General features: G+C 48.8%; 1 protein-coding gene across 1 annotated transcript; it reads left to right on the top strand.

The window, feature by feature from the left end:
* Positions 1-955: 955 nt before the first annotated feature.
* med1 (mediator complex subunit 1) lies at positions 956-17,388 on the top strand (the record flags this gene model as incomplete). The annotated part of the gene is made up of 15 exons (XM_056577714.1): positions 956-1,072; positions 1,469-1,547; positions 2,085-2,139; positions 2,477-2,609; positions 3,138-3,166; positions 3,290-3,361; positions 3,717-3,791; positions 4,047-4,210; positions 5,229-5,340; positions 5,432-5,556; positions 5,985-6,112; positions 6,497-6,698; positions 8,076-8,171; positions 8,746-8,851; positions 10,322-17,388. Coding segments are annotated over 15 exons (5,553 nt in total), but the record flags the coding sequence as incomplete, so codon positions are not given.
* Between the last annotated feature and the right edge of the window lie 411 nt (positions 17,389-17,799).

Raw genomic sequence — 17,799 nt, 5'->3', positions numbered from 1 at the left:
AGCGTCTTAACCTGCAAGGGTTAGATAAGTCATGTTTAGGATGACTGTTTGATCGATCATGAAGGTCAGGGAGTTGCTTTAAAAACAAGCCATGGCATTTTGATTAAATGTATTGTTTGTATAGTGTGCTCAGTGTATACCTACTGTAGACTGCTGAACCCAAAGGCTGCAGTCTACCTGTAGGTATCATGGAGCAAGATGCCCTAACCCCTATCTGCTCCTGTTTGACATGTATCTGTATTGACTGTAAGCATTGCAAAGTGACTAAAAAGTAGATAGTAGTTCTCATGGGCCAACCAGAATGACACTTTCACGTGTTGTGAGAGTAGACAGATCATAATATTTGCATTAATTTATATTGTCTTAAGCCCAAAACTCATCAGCTGCAATTATAGTATAAGTGTATGCAGAGGAGGATGCAGACAAGCCAGTTCTGGGTGTGGAAGACACTAGTGTTCCCAAGCCTGAGTGAACGTGTGATTTGCCTTAAGTGTAAATAATACTGTATGCGTTACGCTGTGGAGCTTAGCATCACATACCTGTAGCTTTCCAACTATGCAATAACTAAGGTTATGGTTAATTTATGTAAAACTAAGTTCAGGATTAGTACAGTAACTGTAAAACTAAGGTTAGGCTTAGTTTATGTAAAACTAGGTTTAGGGTTAGTAAATGTAAAACTAAGGTTAGGTTGGTCCATGTACAACTATAGAGGGCGATGGACACCTCGATTCCTCTTTCCTGCTAAGTTATCACTTAATTTATGATGAATGAGTCGAGGAGGTTGGCATATATGTTAAATTTCTCATTTGTAGACACATCGTCTTCACATTATGTTTAGATCACATGATGTCACTGGATTCAGGATTTTCGTTATTTTGACTAGACCCAGAGTCTCCGACACAGAAGAAACCATCAATGCAAGAAGCAGAAGTAGAAAAAATAACCCTTGACCTGTGTGTTTCCAGAAGCGGAGAAGCAGAGTCGTGTGGCGGTTTTACTAGAGCGCCTCCATGCCAAACACAGCGCCTCTCGTCCATGGCAGGAGACCAGCAAGGTGGTCCGACAGGCTATGGTGAGACCCCCTGTGACTTTACGGTGCTGTACTCTGTATGCAATGCTCTCTGATGCTTACTCTGGCCATGAGAGGCCGCTAGTGGTTTACATCGTATCTCTTTGAATTATATTTTAAGTACTTCATATATTGTTATATGCTACTTAAAAAAAAACGCATGTACGGTTAAATACAAATTTGTATATCTTGCGTATCTTATATTTGGGCTGTTAACATTAACAAGTTAACGCACATAACCTCTAGCGTTTTTATCTGATAAGAAATGGATCAAATCACTGTTTGATTAGATCAGTGGTTGGTCCATGATACTCAGGGTGTTGGACTCTGAATCGGTCACAGCAGTTAGTCACCTGTACTCCCCTGACGGTCTCAGCTCCTTTACCTGTCTGTTCACAGGAGAAGCGTGGGGCGATGCACGCAGCTGGACACCAGCTCCTCCTCACCTGCCTGGAGACCCTCCAGAGAGCCCTGAAAGGTAGGACCCTTCCCCAGGGAGAGGGATGGAGTCTGACCGGGGAGGCTCCATGCCAGTTGGTGGCAGTAATGCACCAGAATTCATTGGGCCGAATGCTCTAAAAGTCAATAAGAGGAAACATGAGCAGCAGGAAAGAAAATGAAATTTCATCTTTTCCAAGCGTTTCAGGAGTTTAGCACCCTTCGTGTGCCTTTTTATATTCCTTCAAAGATGAATTGTATAAAATTGGGTAACGGCAGAACTCCTTGCATGTCCCCTCTTCAATACAAGCGTCCATTTTGTTTTGTATTCTTTTATTTACCTATTTATTATTTGTAACAATAAAACAGTACTACCATCAGCAACCTTCTGATTTGATGCTTATTTGTAAAGATGGAAGGGTTTATTCTTGTGTGATTGTATAATTTCATAAAATAATGAAAATTCAGTAAGTAATGTATAAAAGTTAGTGAACAGGGAACTCTATCCGGGAGCAGGTGTCTTGAAGCAGCTGGTCGTTACACAGGGGAAGTCTTTACATGTCTGGTCTCTCCTCAGTGTCTTCTCTGGCCTCTATGACGGATCGTCTGGAGTCCATTGCTCGCCAGAACATGTGAGTTCTCCCTCTACAGTGCTTCAATGTGACAACACCGTACGTTATAACGATAATGACTATGGGCTGGCGCTACACACTAAAGTTTTTGGCTGATAAAAAGTTGCCCAGCCCCTGCAAAAAACAAATCAACGTGTGTGTTTATCTTCTTCTGACAAAGTTCTTGTCGTCAGTGCTTCATCCTACCTCCGTTGTGGGAACACTGCTACACTGCGGTGTGCCCTGTAACCCACAGCGACCTCATTGATGGCTCACTGCTGAGTCCACTCATCCAACCCCTCTGATTTCCTCCCTCCATCCTCCTCCTCCTCCTCCTGGGGTCGCTCGGTGCCTCCAGGCTGGGCTCCCACCTCTCCCCGTCGGGCACGGAGTGCTACATCACCTCGGACATGTTCTACGTGGAGGTGCAGCTGGAGCCGGCCGGGCAGCTGGTGGACGTGAAGGTGGCGCACCACGGGGAGAACCCAGCGGTCAGTCACCCCTCCCCAACCCCTCCATACTATCCGTTCTGTTCTTTTAGTGGTTGTTTAAGATGTTCTGAAATCAAAGACTTATCGCGGCACACAGTGTAGTCTGTGTAGAAATAGATCCTAATGTGAGGGTTGAAACATCTGACAGAGAGGTCACCCAGGTTTGGGTCTGACAACATACTTTAAATGTCCATATTCTACAATGCAATGAACCTCAGTTAAGCTGTTTATAATGGTATTTAGAATTCATAACAATATCGTAATATTTATCCATATCCATGATTAATTCCCTTTTTTCAATACCTCCAATGGTGTGCTGGTTACCGATGCAAGTTACCTGTGCTAGTTACTGTTTGTCTAATGGTGTTGTTGGTGATTTTTTATTCCTCTAGAGTCTTTTTATCTTTCAGAGACTTTTTTGAGATCCTCTGCGGAACCCCGCATTGGCTATCATGCTGAATGGATTGACCTCCTTGTAATAATTAATAATATTAATATTGGTATCCCTTCCTAATGTGTTGACTACAGAGCTGTCCAGAGCTGATCCAGCACCTGAGGTGAGAATTTAACATCCAACTTACTGAGTATTGTGTCTGCACTGAACTCCGATCAACTCCGCTGCATTTGTCTGCATGCCCTGAACACTAACGTCCCCACCGCCCTCTTCTGCCCGGCCTCAGGGAGAAGAACTTTGAAGAGTTCTCCAAGCATCTCAAGGGCCTGGTCAACCTCTACAAGGTCCCTGGAGACAAGTAGGCCACCCCCTCAGTAGTGTCGTTCCCAGTAGTGACCCCCTCAGTAGTGACAGCATGCACACAAAATATCCACTCGCTACTGACTGACAATTGGTCCTTTTTGCTTCAAAGTTTAGGATCAGAAAAAATGCTTTATGTGTAATGACGCCTTATTCAACATTTCTATAAACTGAAAGGCTATATTGGTGAAACACATTTGCATCCATCAGGTCCAGTTATACGTACACTATATATAGAATCCTTGTGAAATATTGTTGACAATGATTAAGGCTTTGATTATCTATTAACGAGAATGTTTTTTGGATGAATGTTTTATATGTGTTTGTAATGAGGTCTCTCTTGTGTTTTCCAGTAAGCTGAAAACAAAGATGTACCTCGCACTGCAGTCGCTGGAGCTCGACCTCACCAAGATGATGCACATGTTCAGGTAGCTAAACCTAAAGTATGATTCATAACCTCATGCCTTAACCACTGCCAACCTAATGCAGTGGTTAAGTGGTTAAACATCTTTAACACAATACTCAAACCTTATCTTCTTTAAGCTGATGCCTCAAGTCCCACAAACACTTTGAAAGAATCTTCAAAAGATAAAAATAATACTGGCAGAAATCCCATTACGCTGTCCCAAAGGGACGTGTCTTGTCGGCCATTTTGGTGAGGTCTATTTCCCGTGTGTTTCCAGGTTAGCCACCAACGCTAACACGGTGGAGACCATTCTCCACGGCAGTGTGGGCCTGCTGACGGGCCGGAGCGGCGGCCGCCTGGTGTCCCTCCAGTGCTACGTGTCTCCGTACGACGTGTTCGAGGAGGGCACCGGGACCCAGCTCAACCTGACGGACACCAACGGTGAGGGCAGCACGAGGTCGCCCAGCACATCTCCACATATTCATATCCATGTTTCACATCCATGCCTACCAGTGGGCTGTACTGACTGGAAGGCTGGGCTGTCCCTCAGACATCTGGGTGGACACGCCCACTCATGATGTCATTAATGTGTTTTAAAATTGTAACGGCCATTCTAAAATTGGGACCCTTTAATTGAATGAAGTGGGCATTGCGTGCAAACTGACAGCCAGATGCCGGTGAGGGTGTGACTGTGTCAATAAGCTAATGGATATATTGGATTGAAATATAGGAGGTTGGGATAGTGTTGCGGCTTTGTCCCACGTCCCCGCCCAAAAGTGCTGAGTTCGATCCCCAAGGTTCAGCCTGGCAGCCTAGCTGTAAGCATCAAGATGTCTAACGCCAGATTTAGTTTTGAATCGCCCATTAGATTAACTTTAAGAAGAATGGACAAGCAACTCTCTGTATGCAATACAATAAGCCTGCACTGTTAATGACAGAGATGATGATTTATTCAGGGTTCTATCTGTTTAACAAAAAATACAAGCCTGTTTTATCCCAGGGTTTATCTTTTATTTATGGATTCATCCACAACCCAGGTCATTTTGCCAAGAGGTAGTCTCCCTTCTGTTCAGTTTCTTGCTGATTCTCTGCCTTTATTTTCTCTATATATACGGGCTAAATAAATTGCCTGTATAACACCAAAAACTTGGTGGGCCCAAACTATGAATGAAAGAAGAATACTTTGGTTAGTGGCCATGGTCTATGGCATATGGTTAGTGACGGGAACTTGCAGGGCCATCACGATATGATATTACAAGGATTTCTGAGTGTGGATATGATGCGTATTGCGGTTCTTTAAATATTTTGAACAAATCGGTTTAACGTTGGGGTTGGAGAATCTGCGGAGGCAAACCCTGGTTCTAAGCCCTAGTGACGTCCATTATTTGCCTTTAACCACACACACCTCGGGGTGGAGGACGTCTATGATGGTATGTGACGCCCTCACTGTGTCTCACAGTTCCCAGGAGCCTGGGCGTGAGTGTGTACGTCACCGTGGAGGGAACCTCGTCCATCTACAAGCTGCCCATCGCCCCACTCATCACCGGCTCCCACCCAGTGGACAACAAAGGGTACTGCACCCTAGGAAAAGCCTGCCATAGATGTGAAGTTGAAGTGTATTACATTAGTACGGGCTGAATTTAACGTGTGTGTGTGTTTCAGGACACCCTCCTTCTCCTCGGTCACCAACTCCAACTGCGTGGATCTCCCCGTGTGTTTCTTCCTGAAGTTGAACCAACCAATGGCCTTCTCCCTCTCCTTCATCCAGCGCATGGGGGCTGCAACGGGTTAGTACACACACACCCACACACATAGACACACAAACAGACACACACACACACGGTCTATGCACCCAGGCAGAGTGCACCTAAGATCACACATTTAACTTTTAACTTGTATAACTATGGAACGCTATTGTTGACCAACAGAAGTACATATTTTCCCTGAAGCAGACTTGGTCTCACATTCCTGTGTCTGGGTTTTCTCTTTGTGTCATAAACATTTACAGACGTAAGCGTTATACATAGCCCCCTTGTGTACAATTGAACGTGAGGTGGAAGTATGAATGCAGGCAGCTCTGTGAAGATCAGCGTTGTGTTGCCGTCGCCGCGCTGATCGTCACCATGGTTGTGAGCAGTGCGTTGAACGGTGACCCCAGCTCCAGCGTTGCTCGGGGGTGCCAGTGTGGTAACAGCCTGTCTGCGTCTCTCCGTAGGGATCCCAGTGTTCGACAGCCCCCCAGCCCTCTCCCCTCTGTACCAGCTGATCGTCCACAGCCAATTACAGCGCTTGGACGAAGGAGGACCGCCCCCTAAGCCCTCGCACAACATGCACTTCTACTCTGTAAGTGTGCACACACACACACACACACACACACTACCCTACCCTACACTACACTACACCACAAACATGCTTTTAATTCATACTCTGATGGAAATCAATGGAACCAACTATGTAGGAGATCTGCCTTGTAGCAACCCATGTTAGATTCCGACCTGTGTTCCTATGCTACATGAAACTCCCTCCCTCTTCCTCTCTCATTACCTGTTCCTTTTTCACCGCCCTGGGCATAAACGACACAAAAACCCTAAGCAAGTTTAAAGATGAACAATTAAAACTGGGTCGGCCCAACGTTTCCCTTAAATTGCATGCATCGTTATCGCAAAAGTCCCATTCCCTCTCTGCTATCCCGGTGTGACCGGTCGCCCATTCCCCTCCCCCTCCCAGTGTCTTCCAGACCAGCAGCACTGCTACTTCCTGAACGGCGACGCCCCCGTGCAGGACGGGCGCTCCCTGCAGGGGGCGCTGGTCAGCAAGATCCCCTTCCGCCACCCGGCGCAGGTCCCGGCCATCCTGGACATCATCCGCCACCAGGCCGCCTACAACACGCTGGTGGGCAGCTGCGTCAAGCGCACCTCCGTCAAGGAAGGTGGGTGGAGCTCCACGCGGGCACGAATGGAAGGCTAGAGAGCTCCAAACGACGCCTCGTTGTAGACGTGTTCATGAAGATCGGCATGAACTAAAGTGTTTCAGATGTCATTACGCCGTCTTTTACGGCGTATTTTATGACTGACTATGACTTTATGAATTTTTAATGCTTCTTTTCCTTAACTCTACAAAGGCGTGAAAGACAGCTTATAAACGCGCTATTCGACACGGTAAATAGTGCGTTCAATAGTTTCATAACAGTCAAATGAGCTCCTCTGTTGGCTAAACATTGTTTTCTCTTGGATCATCACGTTTTGTCTCGTTAAGTTCTCATAAAGTAGGATATGGATCCATATTTCCGCCTTTTATGACTCATAAAAGTGCTCATGTGAGTTGGATGTTAGTTATTGTAGGCCTACATCTAGGCTTTATGTCGTTCAGTGGCTGTTCTACCAATAGTCCACATTAATATACCTTATAAAAGCAATACCGATGTGGTGTCGTTCTACTCTAATAAAATAGAATTCTAATTCAAATAGAAAATCCACATCAATGCGATAGTAGTCTAATATGAAGTGCAGATTAATCCACCTTCCTACAGAGTCGACTTTCCTCCTGTGCATTGAAAAATTCTTGTGTAGGTTGCTCTTCTTTATTGAACTGATATAAATGGCATCAATATGTTGCTCATTATATCATAATATGTTAATATAACTTAATTTGTCTCATCACATGCTATGAAAGCAGGATATTTGGATGATGCTTCAAATGCTTTTCATTTGACCTATTCAGTCCTATTGCAAAAGGCTTCACCTGAAATGAGCCACGTCAGTGATCAAGTCTTCATAAGAGAGCAATAAGAAACCCCCTCTCATAGTCTTCAATGCAGAAGAGAACTTTTAACCCCTCATAATGTTGGTTTAATCTGTCATGCATTCATATCCGAATACTACTGAAGTGAATGTGGCTTTTCTATTTAAGTATTTGGAGACACCTAGTGGACACACATTGTAATTTATAGGTATTCATGCAGTAGCCTAGTAGAACAAGACCGCCTTCATGTGAACAGAATGGAAACGTGGATCCATATGCTACTTTCTGACCACGCATATTCCTCAAGATGAGCATTTTGACTGTTATGAAAACGTGCTATTTAACGCCTCCGTAAGCAGTCCAAACACCATCTTATTTTACAGTCTGATAAAATATAACGCCGTAAATAACCACACGCACACACACAGGAGAGATAGGTGCCAAGTAGGCCGACAGTAAGTAAGGCGGGATGTGTCCGTCTGCTGCCTAAAGCTGTGGTGTGGTCGTGTCTCCTGATGCACGCTGGGCCAGCAGAGACCTTGTTCACTGATGCTGTTTTCCTCAGACGCCGCGGGGCTCCTGCAGTTTGAGGTGTGCCCCCTCACCGACTCCAGCTTCAGCGTCTCCTTCCAGCACCCGGTCAATGAATCCCTCGTGTGTGGTAAGCCTCTCCAACCGCCCCGGGTCTGTCCGCATGCACCTCGTCCCGGCCGAGGGGTCGAGGGTTCCCCCTCGACTAAGAGGTTGTGGATGGTTACAAAATGAAAAACTATGAATACTTCATGGTTCATTACTTATGCAGAGACATGGTAGAGAGTCAAAACACAGCGAGAATTGCTCAAACACTGAGCTCAGACATGGATGCAAATGACATTCCAGGAGGCAAGCATGTGGCTGTCGTACATGACAACGAAGCAAACAGGATTCTGTGTTCAAAGCGGAAAAAACAAGTAAAGAAACTTTCTTGCCAACAAGAAAACGACTATGAAGAAAACATGTTTGTGATTTTGAATTGGCTTTAAAGTGTGGAAGCAGTTGTTGGGGTCACAATAATGGCCATATTGGAGTGGGCCAAATGGTTTGGGAACAACAGCCCTGCCTGCTTCTTAATGTCCTGTCTCTGTATTCGCTCTGGCCCTGGGCCAATGAAGGCTCTACTTTATACTACTGGGATTATTTTGTCAAGGTATTATGGTGTCTGAGTCCTCTGTTTCCCCCTATCTGCCTCCCTCTAGTGGTGATGGAGGTGATTGACTCTAAACAGGTGGCCTGCAAGCTGTTCAAGGGAATGTCGGACGCCCTGATCTGCACCGATGATTTCATCACCAAAGTGGTCCAGAGGTGAGTACTCCTTCATGTGAAGACCTGCTGGTGCCTACTATTTACATAGAGGATGCATCTCTAGGGTTGGTTGTTGTTTGAAAATGTTCAATGCTGAACAAGCAGGCTTTCCACAATCTTCCCCGCCTCTGTTTCAGTTTGGATTATAATTGTTTCTCATCATGGTTAAATATTGCGCTCATTGCACATGAATGTAGCCTTTCAAATCAAGCCTTATATATAATTCCAGTGGCGTATTGCGTTGGCAGTTTATCTTAATTACGGGGAACTGAGGCAGAATACAAGCGCTGAAGTAGAGCTTACTTTCCTGGAGAGCTACAGACTTTATTTCATTCATGGACACGTTCATGTGATTTGGATTCCCACGGAGGAAACGGGCTGATCTTTGTTTTGCACCCAAGAACAGGAATGTACCTGAATAAAACATAGGTTCCTGCGCCCCATCTGTCTGGCGTGATCACATCTGAAGATATGACCAGGGCTGGAAGTCGAATTAGCGCCCGTCTTGTGTTCAAGGCAGAGAGCCTACTTGATTCCACAAGTGTGATGGCAATTAGCCTTAACAATTCATTAGCCTCATCGGTAGGCTCATGAATATCTAAGAATAGATGGTTAAATGAAAGATAATTTGTTATCAAAAGTTAAGCTATGAGGTTAAAGACTTCATAACACTGTTGATGGGTCATCCATAGGCCAGCCCAGCCTTCTGATAGGGAAATCCAACGAGTCTACTCTCACTGCAGGGGGTAACCTAGTTTGATATTAAATATGAACATTTTTCAGGTTGTCCCAATCTTTTTTAAGTAAAAGTGAAACTAATGAGAGCAGGTCATTAAAGGCTCAGCAGTTGTAAGACATTAATGCATGTTACACCAACAAATGTATTTATTGACAAAACTACTACTACAAGATGTTCCATGTAAATGATGTAATCTCTCTTGAGGAGGGATGAGACTAGATGCATTGTAGGGTCAGGTTGTCGCTTGTGCAGCCGAAAAGAAACCTGGACCTCACCTTTTTATACATTCTTTGTTACTCACCAGTTTGTATTCTATTTATAATATCAATAAAATAACTATTCTTTCGAATACGTTCAAAGGACAAGCGGCTACTCTTCAGCGGTGTAATACAGTGTCATAATAACCTCTACATTTCTGCGTCCACACACCAGTTGAAATGTGATTGTGAAAGTGTTTCCTATCGGTAACGTGTATATTAACCTTGTATAGCACACCAATTGCCTTTTTCTTTCAATTACATTTCCATATATGCTGCTGTTCCAGCTTTTAGATTACACCATTACCTCTTTTTCAGCCAGGAAAACCCTGTCTATACATATTATGCACTACTAGATAGTAACTCAATAGTAAGCGTTTTGTCTCGGTACCTAAAAAGCACTGCGGTTGGGTGCCATTCATCAGACCTCTCCCATCAGCCCCCACACCAACCTCCTCCGTCTCCCCTCCCCAGGTGCATGTCCATCCCCGTGACCATGAGGGCCATCCGCAGGAAGGCGGAGACCATCCAGGCCGACACGCCGGCCCTGTCCCTCATCGCCAAGACGGTGGAGATCATGGTGAAGAACAACCTGCCGCCCTCCGGGAGCCCCTCCTACAACATGGCGGGCGACGGGGCCAACCCCATGGGCCTGCCCGGGCTCGCCGGGGGCAACACGCCCACGGGCGCCGGACCCCCCGGGGGCCCCAACTTCGCGGGCCCCATCAGCACTCTGTTCGGGATGAATCGCGGGCCGGCCCAAGCTGGGGGGGAGTGCCTGGGGCAAGCCGGGGCATCCGTCCAGCAGCAGCAACAGCAACAACAACAACAACAACAACAGCAGTTACAGCAAGGACAAGGTCACGTGGACGACTACAACAAGGTCACCCAGAACCCCATCCTGACCAGCCTCCTGCAGATCACCGGGAGCGTGGGCTCCAGCCCCAGCTCCCAAAACGCCCCCACGCAGCCCCACCAGACGCCGCCCCCCACCTCCTCCCCGGCCAGCAACACCAAGAACCACCCCATGCTGATGAACCTGTTGAAGGACAACCCCACCCAGGACTTTGCCGCGCTGTACGGCTCCAGCCCTCTGGAGCGGCAGAACTCCTCGTCCGGTTCCCCCCGGATGGACGGCATGGGCGGAGCCTGCCCCGGGAGCGGCAGCAAAGGGAAGAAGAAGCGCCCGCGGGGGACGGAGAAGGGCGGGCCGATGCCCGGCACTCCTGGCGGCGGGGTCGGCCCCGGCGGCGGCGGCGGCCTCGGCGGGATGGGGATGAAGGGCCAGGGGCCGAGCTCCATGCAGCAGCAGCACCACCACCAGCACCAGGCCACGCACGAGGACGACTTCCACCGCGAGCTCTTCTCCATGGACGTGGACGCCTCGCAGAACCCCATCTTCGACGTCAACCTGCCCGGCGACGGCCTGGACACGCCCCACAGCATCACCCCGGCGCCCAGCCAATGCGGGACCCCGCCCTCGGGCCCGGTGGTGCCCTACCACGCCCAGCCCCACGTCCAATCGCAGCAGCAGCAGCAGCAGCAGCAGCAGCTGCAGCCCGCCATGCCCCCCCGCATGGTCCGCCTGTCCAGCTCGGACAGCATCGGCCCGGACATCACGGAGATCCTGTCGGACCTGCCCGAGCAGACGGGTAAGGGCGGCGGCGGCGGCGGCCCGGGCCAGCACCACATGGGCAGCGGGGGGGAGGACGGCGGGCCCCTGGACACGCCCATCCGGGACTCTTCGAGCTCGGGCCAGGGCAGCGCCGTCTTCGACTCGGCGGACATCTTCAACACCAACAGCAACGAGATCCCCTTCACGGACGCGGCGGACCTCATCGCGGACGCCACCGCCACGGCCGACACGCCCACCAGCGGCGACTCCAACTTCTTCCCCGACGCCGCCGACTTCAACCCGGACCTGCTGACGTCCGGCCACGGCTTCTCCCAGCGGTACTTCGACGACAGCTCGCCGAGCGCCGACGGGGACCTGGACCTGGTCAAAGGCTTCGGGGGGAGCAGCCAGCAGAACACGCCGTCCGGGACCCCCCAGAACCCCGCGCCGCACGACCAGAGCACCCCGGAGCCCTCCATGAAGGACCCGTTCGACATCGGCATGGTCTTCGGCGGGGGGAACAGCGGCGGGGGGAAGCCCCTCCTGGTGCAAGCGCCCGATTTGGGGGACGCCCACTCCGCCCACGGGGGCGTTGGAGGCAGCCAGAGCCCGCTCATGATGGCGCTGCCGGGAGCGGGAGGCGACTTCAAGAACGCAGAAGCTAAAGTGAAACAACAACAGCAGCAGCAGCTGCTGCAACAGGGACTCATGAGACCCAAGGAGGAGGGCGGAGGAGGAGGAGGAGGAGGAGGAGGAGGCTCCTCTGGGATGGGCATGTGTGGCGGGGGCGGCGGCGGCGGCATGGGGGAAGGGAAACAGGTCAAGCGCAGCAGGACACCGTCCAGCGAGGGCAAGTCCAAAGAAAAGCTGCCCAAACGCAAGAAGCTGGACACCGACGGGAAGTCCCCCTCCCACAGCTCCGGGGGCCGGCCGTACACGCCCCCCAGCGGGGGGTCCGGCTCCGGGGGGAGCATGGGCGGCGGCGGCGGCTCAAAGTCCCCCGGTAGCTCGGGGGGCCGCTCGCAGACCCCCCCCGGGGGCGCCACCCCGCCGATCCCCAAGATCACCATTCAGATCCCCAAAGGGACGCTCTCCGGGGGGAAGACCTCGTCCCACGGGGGGTACACCTCCAGTAGCTCCGCCTCCAGCAGCGCTGTGGGGATGGGGGCGGGCAGCGGCGGCGGCAAAGGCCATCACACCCACTCGTCCTCTTCCTCCGGCAAGATCAAGACCAAGGAGGGAGCCATGGCCCAGGGCAGCAGCTCCAAGCCCGGCGGGGGGGGGATGGGGCCGGGGCAGTCCCAGTCCAAAGGGTCCTCTCAGGGAATGGGGGTCAAGCCGGGGTCTTCCCCCATCACCAAGCACGGGCTGACGGGACCGGGGGGCGGCGGGGGAGGGATCGGCAGCAGTAACAAGATGAAACCTCTAGGGGGCAAGCCCCCCGGGTCGCTGATGAACCCCAACATGAAGCCCAACATCTCCCCCTCGCACTCCCGCTCCGGCAGCTCCGGGGAGAAGCTGTCCTCCCCCATGAAGATGCAGCAGTCCGGGGTCCCCGGGACCCCGCCCTCCTCCAAGGCCAAGTCCCCGATGGGCTCCGGGGGCGGCGGCAGCTCGGGGGGGTCCAAGTCATCCTCCGGGGGCGGGATGGGGTCCCAGAAGCCGATGGGAGGGGGCTCGTCCTCCGGCAACATGTCCACCTCCTCCTCGTCCGGCTCCTCCTCCGGCTCCATGGCCTTCTCCGGCGGGTCGCAGTCCCAGTACGGGGGAGGAGGGGGTGGATCGGGGGGAGGAGGTGGAGGGCAAGGGGGAGGTGGGGGGAACAGCGGCGGAGGAGGTGGTGGAGGGGGAGGAGGGAGTGGGGGAGGTGGTGGCGGTGGGGGAGGCAGCAGCGGTGGAGGGGGAAACCAGAACAATGCAAACAACCCAAACGCCAAAGGGAAGTCCCCCAGCCGCAACAAGAAGCCGTCCCTAACGGCGGTCATCGACAAGCTGAAGAGCGTGGGGGGCGGCGGGGTCGGGGAGGACGGCTGCGAGGTGGGGCCCCCGACGGGCGGCCCCGCGGGAGCGGCACCGGGACCGGGTCCGGGGAACGTGCCCAACAGTGCACCCCCGAACATGGGCCCTTCGAAGCACCCCATGTCCTCCCAAGGGGGCGACTACAAGCGGGAGAAGTCCGAGAAGGAGGCCAAAGCCAAGGTTTCGGTTCCGGGCCCCGGTGGGGATAAAAAGCTGATGGACACCAAGTCGGCCGGGGGTGTCCCCGGAGCCGGCCTGGCCAAGATCATCATCAGCAAGCCGGACGGCGGCTCGCCAAGCATCAAGGCCAAGGTGAGCCTCCAGAAGGCCGGCGAGGGCGGCGGCGGCGGTGGCGGCGGCGGCATCGGCGAGTCCATGCGCCCGCAGATCTCCAGCCTCAAGGCCTCGCCCCTCTTCAGCGGCTCCACCCCGAGCAACAGCCGCTCGCCGGGATACACGCCGCTCAACCACGACAGCGAGAGCGAGTCGGGCAGCAGCTCGGTGGCGGAGAAGTCCCACCAGAACAGCCCCAGCTCGGACGACGACCAGAGCATGCGGCCGCACGCCCCGCAGGACTTCATGGGCTCCATGCCGCTGAGCTCCGGAGAGAAGCACAAGAAGCACAAGAAGGAGAAGAAGAAGCAGAAGGAGAGGGAGCGCGAGCGGGAGCGCGAGAGGGACCGCGAGAGGGACCGCGAGAAGGAGAAGAAGAAGTCCTCCATGTCGATGGGGCCCTCCGCGCACCCCATGAAGCCCGACAGCTGGTCCCGCTCGCCCATCTCGGCCTCGGACTCGTCCATCTCCATGATGGGCCCCGAGAGGCCCCCCAGGCCCAGTCCCGTGTACATACGAAACGAGGACGACGACCTCATGGACTCTGCCCTCACCGGCAACCTTTAACCTTTTAACCCTCTCGTTTGACTTTTTAAAAAGTGTTGTTTGTTCTTTCCCAGCGCATGCCATTCTACAGAGAAATCAAAGTATCTATTTACTGAGCTGCCACTGAGTTAATAGTAGGAACCGGTTTATTCCAAGAGTCCCTCTATGCAAGATGAAATTTGCGGAGTGTCTGGATTTGGGGGGGGTAAGCCCCTCCACTTAGCTGACTAAATCCAAAGGGGCGTGGTTTAACGTGAAGCTCCACTCACCATAGCAACGCCCTCCCAAGTTGCATCGAGGGGAACTTGTATTTTCCTGAAGTATTAAACCCCACTGATGCTCTATTTTTAAAGGGTTATTTTTACAACTGATCTGTGCATAGTATGAATGAGAGTTTAACTGCAATGCAAATTTTAAATCCAAAAAGGTGGTGGTACATCACCACCTTCCTGTCTTAAACCGCTCAACGAGGATTCCCAGTTCCTCAAGTTTCATTGGGGGAAAAGCTTCTTACAGTATATTTTTAAAACGTTAAGATCTATCTCTTTGTTGTCTTCTGTGTTTATTATTTTTATTATGATTCATTTGTAGTTCGATGTTGTGGGCCCTTGTCAACCATCACTTTTAATGGAAGTGAGACATTTTGTTTAAAAAAGATGTTTGTTATATAAAAAAAAAGTATTCGAAAGCGATGCGTTTGTTTTGTTCTTTTTCATGCAACTAGGAATTTGTAAAAGCTTTCAAAAATGTACTATTGATTAGAGACTACTGTAAACTGAGGAAACCAAATGTCCAACTTTTAAAGGACCCATGGCATGAAAATTTGAATTACTACTTCAGCCTTCGTAACTTGGTCAATTGTTTATCGTTAACTTTCGTTCAAAGGTTTAACCAATCAAGACACTGGTATCTTCAATCATTTGTAAACAGAATTTCGATTTTTCATAATCACAGTTTAAGTTCCATATTGGCTTCGTTTTCAGTTGGTCTCAATGATTTACGCTGAGGCAAGAGAGCGAGGACGTGCTGGCAGTGTTGCCAGATTGGGCAGTTTTTCCCGCTCACTTGGACTACCTTTTACGACGTTCAGGCAGAGTTGCTAGATTGGGCGATTCTCCCGCCCAATTGGAATACTTTTAATCACGTTAGGCTGAAAAAATGAGCATTAGGCGAGTACATACAGTTTCAGCTGTTTAAAAAAAAAAAAATGGCGGGTTTATTATAATTCTTTCTACAAGCTCAATCAATACCATACCTTTCATATGGCATATCGTTTGTGCAGCTAGTACCACTATTACTTCAGCTACTTCTACTTCAGCGACGACTACTTCTACTTCTACTTCAGATACTTCTACTACCATTACTACTACTACTACTACTACAGATAATACCACTATTACCATACTATCTTCCAGCTTTGACAGTATTACAGTTTAGCTTCCATCTTTTGTCACAATGTATTTCAGCACTTTGCTTCTTCAGATAATGCTATTCAGCTTCTGTCATTTGACCTTTCCGATTTTCCGCAGTGCAGGGCACTACATTTGACCTTTCTGATTTTCAGCAGTGCAGGGCAATACATTTGACCTTTCAGATTCTTCAGATCAATTCCTTTTACATTTCCGAATTTTTAGCAATGCTTTGCTCTTTTCAGTCCGTTGTCACTATTTTTTTCCAACCATTTAAATTTTTGTTATATGGTGTGCATATTTACATTGTTTACTCCATTTAGACTTTTGAACTCTGTTCAAATCCCTTCACTTAATTTAAGCCATTTAACGTTTCTTTATGTCCTATTCTACGTGGCTTTATTAAAACATTTTCAACCTCACTTTGTACTACAGCATTCACCGCATTTTCTGCAGGAAATGCATTTTCTTGTTTTAGATTGTTATCTTTACATATTTGAACTGTTACTGGAAGGACATTCCAGCTGTGCTTCTATGTTTACCAACAGAGAGCTGAGCTCTGGAGAAACATCTGCTAAGATTTAACTGAAGACACGGTAAGAGTCATCGGCTGAACACACAAAAACATTCAGTTGGCTCACTGCAGTTGTTAATCACCCATATGCTTTATTAACAAGTATAATAGATAAGTAAGACATCTATATTCAGTTGTAAGTCATCACAACAGGAACATCATCAGCCTTTCCTAAAGGCTACTTGCATTTATTAATATCAAATCTGCTTTAAATCATTTTCCTTTTTAAATATATTTTCCATTTTCATTTGTTGAAACCTGCTTTGTTAACCATATGGAGGATCTCTCATGCTCCTTTTTTCAGAATCCAGATAAAATGCGGCATTTGGAATAAAGCTGTATGCAAGTATTTAATTCAACACAAATATAAAAGTGGTATATCTCTCCGTGGGTCCAGATGCATCTAATCCAAATACCTTGTCCTCACAAACGTGCATGATACATTTTATACAACCCCCTGCTCACTACTAAATTACTATTACTATGTGTATGTTCCAAATTTAATTTAACCTAAAGCTTCTACACGTTTCACTCAGAAAATGAAAAATAAGTATTGACGTAGTAAATTAAATCATTATTGTTAAATCGTTATTCCAAGAGGTAACGATTGTCATATAGGCCTACAAAAAGTCCAACAGCAAAACAAAACCAGGTAACAGGGAACGTGGTACAAATAAAAAGAAAATGGATCTCTACGGGTGCACCCATTTTTCTTTTGGAGCGTCCACGTCCCTTGGAGTCAAGGTTCCTCTTGGGCCATTGAAGAATTCTGGCGTGGGGTTGCTAATCCGTGATGGAGCTGATATTAAAGTCATCAATATGATGTTAACATATTATAATAATATATAATATATCTATTTTTGTCATTCTTCGTGGATTTGTAATTTAATCTGAACATAGCCAATATCCTTTGGATTGCAAATATATTTGAAAACTGTGGATGGCAGCAAGGTGAAATTGACCGAACTTAAATTAACTGAAAATAATATTATTCATTACTCTGTACTAAACAGTGGGAATAATCAATAATAAATCAACAATCTTTGCAAAGGTGCCTTATTGTTTTAGTCATTCTTGTAGATCTACTGCAGCGCACACACACACACACACACACACACACACACACACACACACACACACACACACACACAGCAGCATATTCCTTACTGCTGTTGTTTGTGTGTGTGCATGCTTGAATACATGTGTGTGTTAAAGAGTGTGTGTCTGCCATAATTATAAGATATACGTATACATCTTAAAACAAACACAAGATGACAAGAATGCTGCAAGATATTTTTATTTGATTCTGTGCTGGTTCCCATGAATTGGGCGTTTGGCCCAGGTGAATTGAAACAAAGTATGTATGTCAAACATCTTATTGGACCTAACCAAGTCCACGTCGATGTGACATCACACTGGAGTGAAACCACAGCTTGGTCCCAGTGCAGGTGAATTT

Source organism: Gadus chalcogrammus, chromosome 18, assembly GCF_026213295.1.
Source record: "Gadus chalcogrammus isolate NIFS_2021 chromosome 18, NIFS_Gcha_1.0, whole genome shotgun sequence".
Classification (NCBI taxonomy): Eukaryota; Metazoa; Chordata; class Actinopteri; order Gadiformes; family Gadidae; genus Gadus; species Gadus chalcogrammus.
Note: the sequence above shows the minus strand (reverse complement) of the source record. Positions and strands in the feature narration are given on the sequence as shown.